The 11,700-nt window shown below is 40.4% G+C and overlaps 1 protein-coding gene across 1 annotated transcript in view; it reads left to right on the plus strand.

Annotated features, from left to right (window-relative positions):
* Positions 1 to 11,700, plus strand: part of LOC143028502 (uncharacterized) — a 33,883-nt gene that overhangs the window by 19,204 nt on the left and 2,979 nt on the right. Inside the window, exons 18-29 of the mRNA XM_076190694.1 lie at positions 416 to 673; positions 3,769 to 3,909; positions 4,433 to 4,549; positions 4,927 to 5,055; positions 5,789 to 5,955; positions 6,346 to 6,474; positions 6,701 to 6,863; positions 7,279 to 7,461; positions 7,994 to 8,134; positions 9,118 to 9,231; positions 9,506 to 9,640; positions 10,291 to 11,700. The exon at positions 10,291 to 11,700 is cut by the window's right edge and continues 2,979 nt beyond it. Of these exons, the coding sequence (XP_076046809.1) occupies positions 416 to 673; positions 3,769 to 3,909; positions 4,433 to 4,549; positions 4,927 to 5,055; positions 5,789 to 5,955; positions 6,346 to 6,474; positions 6,701 to 6,863; positions 7,279 to 7,461; positions 7,994 to 8,134; positions 9,118 to 9,231; positions 9,506 to 9,640; positions 10,291 to 10,349 (1,736 nt within the window). The 3' untranslated portion in view covers positions 10,350 to 11,700. The remainder of the gene's footprint in view (positions 1 to 415; positions 674 to 3,768; positions 3,910 to 4,432; positions 4,550 to 4,926; positions 5,056 to 5,788; positions 5,956 to 6,345; positions 6,475 to 6,700; positions 6,864 to 7,278; positions 7,462 to 7,993; positions 8,135 to 9,117; positions 9,232 to 9,505; positions 9,641 to 10,290) is intronic.

Consider the following 11,700-nt stretch of genomic DNA (forward strand, 5'->3'; position numbering starts at 1 on the left):
GATAATTAAAAAATAAAACCTTCATCTATATCTTCACTCCTCTGTAACAATATTAGTGTTTCTGTCTCTTCCCTTGACAAAGCTGAACTGTGCTCAAACTTTTATGAAAAACTATATTCCAGGTGTCTTCTTAGGATTTTTTTTTTTACTTTTCTTTCTTTGACACTACCAAGGTTTACAGTACAGAATTCATATGGAGTATTCCCAATCATTCTCAAAAGCTGTGCCCCTGTACTAACTCCCTGCCTAGGCAAACTGTAACATTGCTGTCAACCAACTTGTTCCTACCCTTTATACTAGATATATGGTGTCTCAAAGGATGATCACTTTCATCCTACCATCCTATGGCTTCAATGTCCTCCATACTTTTGCTTTTCACTCACACTGAATACAAACATATCTTCTGTCTTTTCAGCATGCCCATCAGATCGCTGGGGCCCAGACTGTCAAAATGCCTGCAACTGTCAGAACGGAGGGACGTGCGACCGTGCTTCTGGAGCCTGTGTATGTGCACCCGGATACTCTGGCGTATCTTGTGCCCTTCCATGTCCCAACGGCACATTTGGTCCACAATGTAAACAGACCTGTCTGTGTCAGAATGGAGCCACGTGTCAATCTGACACAGGAGGTTGTAGCTGTCCTTCCGGATTCTCTGGCACCTATTGTGAACAAGGTGAGTTTCTACATTTGGATGTCACATGAAGAATTGTCCCCCTATAATACCCACATGAAGAATCGTCACCCCATGAGATCCTACCTGAAGAATTGTCACCCCAGTATGCTGAATATCAACAATGGAATAAACTAGAAAGATTAGGTTAGGTTAGGTTGAATGAGGATTATCCTTATTGTCATCCACTTATACAACTGAAGAATCGTAAACCCAGGATGGCCCACATGAAGAATTGCCACCCTAGGATAGCCCACATGAAGAATTGTCACCCTGTCGAATTCTGGAGTGACGATTCTTCACGTGGTCCCATTATTGGTGAGGGTTTCCCTGCACAAGTCTTTCTCTTCGATCTACTAACTGCTAAATTACTACATGTCAGTGGACCTGCTAACCTGCCAGTTCATGGAACAGCGGATAGGTTTTGAGTGAAGAGGCAGTAATTCTCACAATGATTTATGCTCCTCAGTTTCATTGTGTAGCATGATTGGTTCAGTTGGTTCAGTCTGATTGCTTGCATTAGGTTGGTTAAATTAGGTTAGGATGTCTAGGCTAGATTTGTTAGTTTAGGTTGATTGTCGTAAACAGAAAACTGAAAGCTTATATATATTTTGCACTATTTCTAAATTATGTACTGCTATCCCTTAAAGTGAGAAAAAAATACAACGTCCCCATGTGTTGAAAGGACGGGTAGTTTATAACTTATAGACGGCATATTTGAAAAAAAAATCTATAGAATATAACGAATTCACAAAATGAATAAGAATAATTACTACCACTACAAATTCTGGACAAACTTTTTTCGATATAAAAGAAGCTGGTACACTGTAACTAAAGTTCCCACCATAAAAAAAAATACTCGCATTAACTGATTAAGACGTAATGAACATTTATTGTTTCGAAGTATTTCAATGGTCATATAAAATGTCGTGTGTTACTGATAAATGAACACGTGTATTTTACTCCACACGCGTGCGCACTTCACATCAGAAGGGAAGTTTTTTTTTCATCAAAATCGAACTTACCTGTACTATTATACCAGAGTCCATTGTACAAATGAACGTCATGGTGCGATGCACAGGGTGGTCCGAATGCCTTATTACCCCTACCAATAGAGACACAAGTACTTTACTTACTTAGTTTACTTAGTGGAGTTCTGAGGTCGATCCTCACAGCCGTAGTGGACTACCGCTGCTGCCAGTCCTGTTGTCCTTCCTTGCGAGGGTCAGTTGGTCTGGTAGTGTGTTTTGAGAGAACCTACTTATGGCAGTGTAGCCTGGCACTGGAGGCTCGTCTGGTACCTTCCGCAGGAACCTATCCAGTGCATGTTTGAAGCTGTCCACCGAGCATTTAGTTTTCTCTCTCACCTCCTTTGGGAGGGCGTTGAAGATTTTAGGACCCTCATGGCCTAGGCTGGTTGCCAGTAGGGTCTTAATCCTCACCGGGGCTCTTGATGGGAGAGTTTGTCTCTCACATTTACGCCCATGCCTTATACTGTGGTATGGCTTGATTGTAGAGGGCGTGGGGTCCGGAACAAGTCCCTCAAGGATTTTCCATGTGTAAATGGCCCTGTATCTTTCTCTCCTCCTCTGTTGAGAGTATAGGCCTAGTGCTCCCAGGCGATCCCAATAGTTGAGATCTTGCATCCCTTTGATGCACCTGGTGTAGTTCCGTTGGACAGTATTACAGTAATACAAAATGCATGTCCTGGATTCAGTTTATTTACTGTAAGAACAATAGAACAAAATAAGAACACTGGAACAAAATGTTCCCATCGCTGTTTTGTCATCTTCGGAGGAGCTAGTTTGCCCGAATCTTACAGTGACGTCATGTCGCACAGACCCCTGGCTCTTGCCTAATGTACACGCTCATGTGAACATAAAATTACAAGCAGCCTGAATCCAGGACATGTATTTTGTATTACTGTAACATTTGTACCTCTATTGGAAGGGGTAACAAGACATTCGGACCACCCTGTATTTCATGGATTTACGTATCCTACAAAAAAAAAATATATATATATATATATATAAAGTTTGTGTTTGAATGATGTGGTTTAGGCTACATAATATTTAGAGGCAACAAATGCAAACTTAATTTTCATATGTATTTGCAACTATAACACTTACCACATGATAAATTGCCATCACTAAGGCTTAAGCTCAAAAGTTATTTACATGTTTCTTTACCAATGGTTTTACAAACTATTGCACCATCTTGGGTACAGTGGTAATATGGAAACTTAGGCGCATCACTACATATGTAGTTACACTTAGTAATATAAACACCTTCCCCATTATGAACACACCGTACCTGAACATTTCACCACACATGTATGTTTTAACTATGTTATTACCAGAACACTTTAAGATGTCATCATATATATATATATATATATATATATATATATATATATATATATATATATATATATATATATATATATATATATACACATATGTGTGTGTGTGTGTGTGTTTTTATAAATTACATTTCACGATCCCACGTACTTACGCGCTCGGCCGTATGTGTAAATAATCTAGACTAATTTTGACACTAATAAGAATTCCTTGATATTTTGGTAAAAAAAATGAAACGATAAAATACCATGATAAAATAGTGAAAACGATATATGCCTAGAAATGTTACCAATAGCTGCAGAAAAAAAAATAATTAAGCGCGGGAATTTGAAATGTCTGTCATATCGGAAATCGTAATTAATTGGATGTGAAAATATGTTTCCTTTTGGTCAGTAAATATAATAAAACCACTGGTATTTGCCTGAGTATAATTGCACTTGTTAGGCTGTGTATTTATGAAAATTGTCACTTAAATGATAAACAACAGCATGTCCCACACCTTAAAAAATAAACAAACTATTAGATTTATGGATAAACATGTGTATACCGCTTGCACAAGTGAATTATGGTCCGATACTTGTACCTGGAATTTGGAAATCGTTTTATCAAGTTCCATTTCCGGTATGATGCAACAAGAAAAATCTACAGTAACATTACTCCGAGCATTTTTTTTCAACTAACGACAAGAAATTTTAACCGGAGTAGTCTTGATGACACAAGATTTCTGTTTCCTTCCAGAATGCCCCGAAGGACTTTACGGACCTGGATGCGTTTCCACGTGTAAATGTCACGGCGATGCGCGTTGCAACCCGGAGACCGGCGTCTGCGTCTGCCCTCCCGGCTGGGCAGGAAGCATCTGCGACAAGCCATGTGGAGAAGGTAAAATTTTTTATCCTTTCGTAGAATTTCATAAAAAAACTAATAATTTGATTTTGTTTATTTTTTCATTAATTAATTCATTTAGTTATCTTTCTTTTATTTTTACTTTTGAAAATGAATTTTAAATTTTGTCTTATTTTCAGCAATGATACGAAATGTTTTTTTTTTTCTTGTCGACACACATCATGTTCTGTCAGCTTGATACAATTTGAATAATCTGGATCTTTATTTCTCACCAGTAATATGAATGTGATACAAATGATAAACCCAGGATTTGAAATTATTGCTTTAGTTTTAATTTTAGAAAAAACATTGACTTTTGAATTATTCTCAGGGCAATTTAAATATTTTTAAGAGGTTTTAAGTATAGTATCACTGCATATGAAGAAACTTCCACGGTTTATAAAAAAATATCATTATCATTGTTTTAATATTTCTACGGAAAGAGGATATTTTTGGTTAGATTTGTTATTTGCTAAAATGTTATGGATACGTCTGGAGAAAGCTTCGTTGTTGTCGACAGGATCGTGGGGTGAGGGATGTCACCAGGTATGTGGATGCGAGCAAGGCGCCCCATGCCACCACATCACTGGGAAGTGCTACTGCCCTCCAGGATTTGATGGTCCCAAGTGCCAGTTCAGTAAGTTCACCCTAGTTATTGCTATTATTGTTATTATTATTGTTATTATCACTATTATTATCATTAGTAGTAGTATCACTATCATCATCGTCGTCGTCGTCATCATCGTCATCGTCGTCGTCGTCATCGTCATCATCATCGTCATCGTTATATCATCACAGCATCGTCATATCATCATCATATCAATATCATCGTCATGTCATCATCATCACCACCACCACTATCATTAATATCACCATCACCACCACCATCACCACCATCATTATTATTATTACTATTATTATGATCATTGTTATTGTAGCCATTTTTTTTCCTTCAATGTGAACTTCTGTCCACGATTTCCATTTCTTTCCGTCATTGTGAATTTCTGTCCGCAGTTTGTCCGCAAGGCCGCTGGGGGCTACAGTGCGCAGATAAATGCGTCTGCGGAGATGGGGAACCTTGTGATCACATAAGCGGGAAGTGTTCCTGTAAGCCCGGTCGGCTGGGTCTTCAGTGCTCTGAATGTGAGTAGGACAGTAGTGTTTGTGTTTAATAGATCCACGTCAGTAAGTTGTTTGAGTTAATGTTTGATTCAGGTGAGGGACAATGGAGAGACACTAAGGGCCCTTTCACACTAGGCAACTAGTGACGGTCACTAATTGCCTACCATTATTTTACATTGAGCCTTTCACACTACGTCACTGCGGTTGCCCGGTTGCGCAACAGGCTATGGCTGTTGCCCGCTTCGGTAACAAGTGACCGTCACTGGCAGTTGCCGTCACCGACCGTCTCTTTTTCTTGACCAGCAAAGCCAACAGAAGCACCTCCTCCATTGATGCCATTCTTTCGACTGAGGAAATTATGAGAAAGGATTCCACAACTCGGTGACTGTCACTGGTTGCTTGCAGTTGCCCGAGACTCACATTAGGCAACTAGTGACTGCCACTAGTGACGGTCACTAGTTGCCTAGTGTGAAAGGGGCCTAAGGGCTATCAATGAATCAAGATTTCCTTTTTTTTTCTTGTTTAATTCGCCCATCAGCTGAATAGAATAGCTAGCCATTAACCAGAATTAATATTTATAAGACACGACATTATGTTAAGGAGTTATTACCCTCAAAAAACGTTCTTGTCTCCTGTGACCAAACTAAGAACTGATTCATACGTGTTGTCAAGGTACAAGAAACAGATCACCACGACGATGGAACTCCCCCGGAACCAAACCATCTTTAACAATTCCATTTGCCTTCTTCCGCAGACTGTCCGGACGGTCTCTGGGGGAAGGACTGCAGCAACAAGTGCCGTTGCCCCGGATCTTCCCTCTGCAACCCGGAAACGGGCGACTGTTTCTGTCCAGCTGGTCTCCGGGGGCGGAAGTGTCGCCGAGGATGCCGGAGAGGCTATTACGGTGTCGATTGCCTTCAGGTGTGTATTTACCTTCTTGTATTTGGCATTCAGTACTTATATGCAGCGATGCAGTGCATATTACATAGGTTCCAGAGTGTTAGGGGTACCATTAAGCCATAAATGTGTGGGAAGTGGTTAATTTCGTATATATATATATATATATATATATATATATATATATATATATGTATATATATATATATATGTATATATATATATATATATATATATATATATATATATATATATATATTTTTCCAGACCTCGAAATTTTTAATTTGCTCCTATGTAATAATCTTTGAAACATTTCACTAAACCTAAGAGAAATGTTAAACAGAAACACCACACAGCAGTACGCTGCATATATTTAACTAATGCATAGATATAACTGATCTCCTATTCGTCCAGAAATGTCGATGTGAGAACGGTGGACTGTGCGACCCTGCGACTGGACAGTGCAAGTGCCGACCTGATTTCCTTGGTCCCAAGTGCCAATTCCACTGCCCCGAAGGATCTTATGGCCTCAGCTGTAATCAGGTAAGAGGCCGCTCAGGTAGTCAAGTTCTTGTGGATAAATGAGTACGAAAACACCATTCTCTGTACGATGATACGTACTGTGGCGTCTTGATGAAAGATTACAGTGACTCTAGGCCATTCTCTGGTCCATGGAGATCTGTGTTCATCTCTCACAAGAGATCATGACTTCGTGTAAACTCAAGGGAGGACTCTGTCCTTGATCGCTCTCTTGTTGTCCTTTTGGCAGACCTGCGAGTGCAAAAACGGTGGTGTGTGTAGAGCTGGTGGATCGTGTTCTTGCCCCGCGGGGTACGCTGGGGAACACTGCGAGGAGCTCTGCCCCGAAGGCACTTGGGGACCTCGATGTCGACACACGTGTCGATGTGAAAATGACGCCTTTTGTCATCCAGGTGGGTGGGTTGGCTTGTGTCGATTAGAAGTTCTTCCAGGTCAATCTTCGCAGAAGTTTTGTTAGAATTGCAAAGTCACATGTGTACATTCCGCTATAATGCTCGACCTCATAAACATCTATATTCACTCATTGTATCAAGTCCTTGTTTTTCTACCACTAAATGATACGGACTACATTTTATTATTAAGCTATTTACTTGTTTCTAAACTAGAGATAATTTGTTTATGTCAGCATTTCCCAACAATTAACACCTCGACCGGCATTTAGCACAACTACCAGACCTTCCTCGGCAGCACGAGACACATTAAGAAAAGCAGGACACTTTCCACTGCCTCCCTAACCCCAAACGACCCTCCTACACGCTACCACAAGCTTGTATACTACAACAACTGTGTTTTGTTTTTCTCCCCTAGCAACCGGCGAATGCCAGTGTGGTCTTGGCTGGACAGGGGAGTTCTGTCAAGATGAGTGTCCGGCAGGACGGTACGGGCCGGACTGCCGGCTCGAGTGCGCATGTCTTCACAACGCCACGTGCGATCCCATGTCCGGATGTTGCTCTTGTCCTCCCGGATTCTATGGGCAGTATTGCCAGTTAGGTGAGTATTGTGGAGGAGAGGAATGAGGGACAAGGGGAAGACTCATAGAGCTTGCATGTGTGAAGTATGTGTGTGTGTGGGGGGGTGTAGTGTGTTTATGCGTGTATGTCAAAGGGAAGACTCACAGCGCTTGTAGGTGTGAAGTTGTGTGTGTGTGTTTATGTATGTGCGCACGTGCATATGTGCGTGTGTGCATGTGTGTGTGTGTGTGTGTGTGTGTAGAAAGGCAGAGTTCAAGTTAAGTGCTATTAGGGCTAGTGGCAAGCTATATTGTGTTTAAATAAGGGACAGTTTCGCAAGGGCTTCCGGCTGGAAGAAAATGAAGTGGCACACACACACACACACACCACACTCACACTCACACACACACTGTCATATCGCATAAGTTATACAAACATTATGCATTTGTAAGGCCAGAAGCTCAAGCACTGTGAAAAGGTAGACTTAAGAGGGAAGGGGAGGGAGGATGGGTGAGTACTTGCGTTGACCGGCGGATGTATAACAATCGGACTGAACCAACACCTTCTGGCAGAATGTCCGGACGGTCTTCATGGTGCCTACTGCTCCCACCGGTGTCGATGTGAGAACGGAGCCTCGTGTGACCCCCGGACCGGACAGTGCCGGTGCCAACCCGGATTCACGGGAGATCGATGCAGCAACCCGTGCCAAGACGGTGAGTAGCAGAGAAATCTCGTTACCTCACCTTGTCTCCCTTCTTCGGAAGTTGGTTCCTCTTATTCAAAAGGTTCTTTGACGTGGAGGTCCTTAGTATATCTCCCTTCCCGTTCTTGACTTGAAGATGATCTTTGGAGTTCTTTCGATGTATTTTTTATCCACCAGTTCCCATCGTCTTCACACGTTCTTTAAGTATCTAGATCTTCTTTCTTATATTTTTCTCCCCTCCCCGCCATTCTTCATATCGTTAGCTGAGAAAATTCTCTCGACTTTACTCTCATTCCTAAAATCCTTCACTCTCACTCGACTTGATTTCATACTCCTTTTTTCTCGTTTTCTTTGCTCTCCTGCAGGCTTAAGATTGTTTGTGTTGTCTAGAGTTACAACACTGGAGGCTGAAGTTATTGTCTATAGGTACAACATTGGTGCCTGATGGTAATTTGTAGCCCCTTTGATCACAGTCAGACCTCAGACACTTCTTGAGTATTTTTCTTTTATTTTTACTCCCCAAATTACTATCTTAATTTTCTCTCCAACAAGTGTTTCTCTCTCATCCACTCCAGCACTATGCCTTTGAATCTATTCTTTTTATATGTATAGTCACTTGAACGTCCTTAGGCGAAAAAAGCCACGCCTTTTCTCTTCCCATGGCCAATTACAACCACCCTTGTATGACGTTATTGGAAGAAAGGGGCTATGATTGGTCAGGAAATAATAGAGGGCGTGGTTTGTCTCGCCTAAGATCACGGCAATGATTATAACTTCCACATCACCGCGTGAAAGGTATTGCATCATATATATATCCTGAAATCTATGTGTGTGGAGCCCAATCACCAGTTTTCCTTCTTGTATCTATAACTCACAGAAATTAGTTTTGAGATGTGCGTGTAGTGTTAGCATGCTTGGTATAATCAATGTTATTATTTCCTTTTTGGTATTGTAGATAGCATTTTGATAAAATCTATGAAATTTATGTTTTAGGTTATTATGGTGAACAGTGTAAACACGAATGCAAATGTGGTTCCTTCGGATGTAATAAGACAAGTGGAGAGTGCCTGTGTCCTCCTGGAAGAACTGGAGATTTCTGCTCGGAAGGTAGGCATATACACACACATACATGCACAAAGACAAACACACACACACACACACAAACACACGCATATGTATTTTTTATTATCTAATGTTACCTGCTAATACCACAAACTCATTTTCTTTTTTTCTGTATTCTGGCTGAAAAGTGATTCTCATTCAATCATTTTTGTCACTCTTTGATTCTTCTTTTGGTTTTTGCAGTATCGTTACTTCATACATTCATCATTTCATTTTATTTTATCTTATTTTATTTTATTTTATTTTATTCTATTTGCAGATTGCCCTCTGGGCCGCTACGGTCCAGGCTGCGCTCAGCGTTGCCAATGCCACAATGGGGCGACGTGTAGCAACGTCGACGGTCACTGCGCATGCGCACCCGCCTGGATAGGTCCGACGTGTCAGGAAGAAGACGGTAGGTCGGAGTTCAAACGTGACGCGTTTAGAAGCAGAGCTCGTTCGTTCATTCATTCGTTTCGTAATTTTGTAAGCGTAGTGTCTGGTACATAGGATTCTGGCGTATTTGATTATGACTGACTGCGAATGTTTAAGCATGAAAACTAAGTATATTAACTACTTTTCATGTCTTAAACAGTTTTATGGCGAGCGAATGCATGGCCTAACACATTGGTAAGCTTTGACTGAATATCCGCTGAAGAGGATCACAGTTAGTGATCGCAATATACGTATCTTCAAATAACTACCTTTTCTCCGATAGTGGGGTATTCAGAGTTTTATAGATAATGGCATTTTTTCTTCTTCGTAAATCACCTATAACACATTAAGATTTTTTAATTTAGTTCTTTTTCTTCATAGTGGTAGGGGGCAGCTCCCAAATGTATACGTCACTGTGTGTGTATTTGTGAGCGTGTGTACATGTGTGTACTTATAGGTGATTGGATGACCTTATGAATACCATCTCACTTGTAAAATGTGTCCAGATTTTTTTCATATTTTCATGGTTGTTGATGCATTTTTTTTTATGAAGAATATCCAATTACTTTTGAAATAAATTTATTAGATTTCATTTGTTCATCGCTTACGACAATGTCGTCTCTTTTGCAGTGTCTTTCACGGCGGGAGACCACCGCGGCCGCTCGGACGTCCCAGTCGAGGAGAGCTGAGAAAATTGCCAGCGAGCAAAAACAAAGAACATTTTTATATGCATTTTCCGCTTGAAAGATTAAAAAAATATCTAAAGGCAGGATCGGCATCCTATGCCACTGTAATATATGCTTTAGTCATATAAATTGTAATACTGGTAGTGGTTTCAGCCAGACAAGACAATTCGCGTTGCCAGAAGCCTGGACGGCAACTACACAGAGAGGACCTTGCGCGTCGGGTATAGCATCCAGACTTCTGAGGTACAAGAAGCTCTCCAGAGGAATGCTCCCAAACCAGTATCAGTAGAGAAACTGACGGGGAGCCAGAAAGAGAGCACTCTAGTGAAGAGACACTAAACCACGCCGGTTCTGCATGCTGAGATGTATAAATATCTATTGAAGGACGGGTGTATATAGGTGGCATTGACCAAAGTGAAGAGATAGGCAGTCTACCTCTTATCCTCCTTCGCAAATGCTGCACTGAGGTTTCTGTATCAAACGCTCTCGCCATTTCTTTGGTCCAGGATCTAGGGTCTGCTCGCTTCGTGGGACCCAACTTGCTCGACTGAAAGCTTCACCGCTTTTTCGTGGTGAATCTCGGTACGAGAATGTGCAAGACTGTTTCGTCAATTCGGGTCGCCCTCGTCACGGAAGTAGAGCAAGTTTTAGAGCAGAATAAAGTTCTGGGTTACCGAGACCCAGTCTGTTTGTGAGTTTGTCTTTTATTCCCTCTCTCCTTAACAGTGCCTTGGGTAAAACTAAGATATGAGATAAGAATATAGATATTGTATTTGGTTTCCTAGTAATGAATCTAGACTCTGAATGTTAATACGAGTATACTATAGTCTAAGAAACAAAGGTGAATCTAATGTCATCTCTTATTGATCATAAATATCTTCTTGGTACAAAATCTTTTTCCTGATAGTGTGTGTTTGTAGATACTATAACCTTCCCCAAGCTGGATACACTGTAGAAACATAGAATATTATTTGAAATGTATAAAGTTAAAAGTATTATAGTTTCTTGTATTTTACATTAATAGCTTGAGTAAAGTTTAATGTAAAATTTAACGTATAGTTATTATTACTTAGAAATAAGTAATTTATCTTTAATAACTAAATTATAAAAAAATATTTTGGATTATTTTTACTCCATGCAACACACTTGGTAACAAATTGAAGTTCCTTTGTTGTGTTTATGTGCAAAGTTCGATATTCTACTTAAACATGAGGTTTTTTTTTCATAGTTTGTGTACTGGGTTCATCCATAGGATGCGATACTTGTCTATTAGAGACAACTTTTTGTTTTCCAACTTCATCGCCCAACCAAATACAAAATAATGTAAATAGATATTCAATATCACATTATTCTC

This window comes from Oratosquilla oratoria, chromosome 9, assembly GCF_046742065.1.
Source record: "Oratosquilla oratoria isolate Oo_2021 chromosome 9, ASM4674206v1, whole genome shotgun sequence".
NCBI classification, from domain to species: domain Eukaryota; kingdom Metazoa; phylum Arthropoda; class Malacostraca; order Stomatopoda; family Squillidae; genus Oratosquilla; species Oratosquilla oratoria.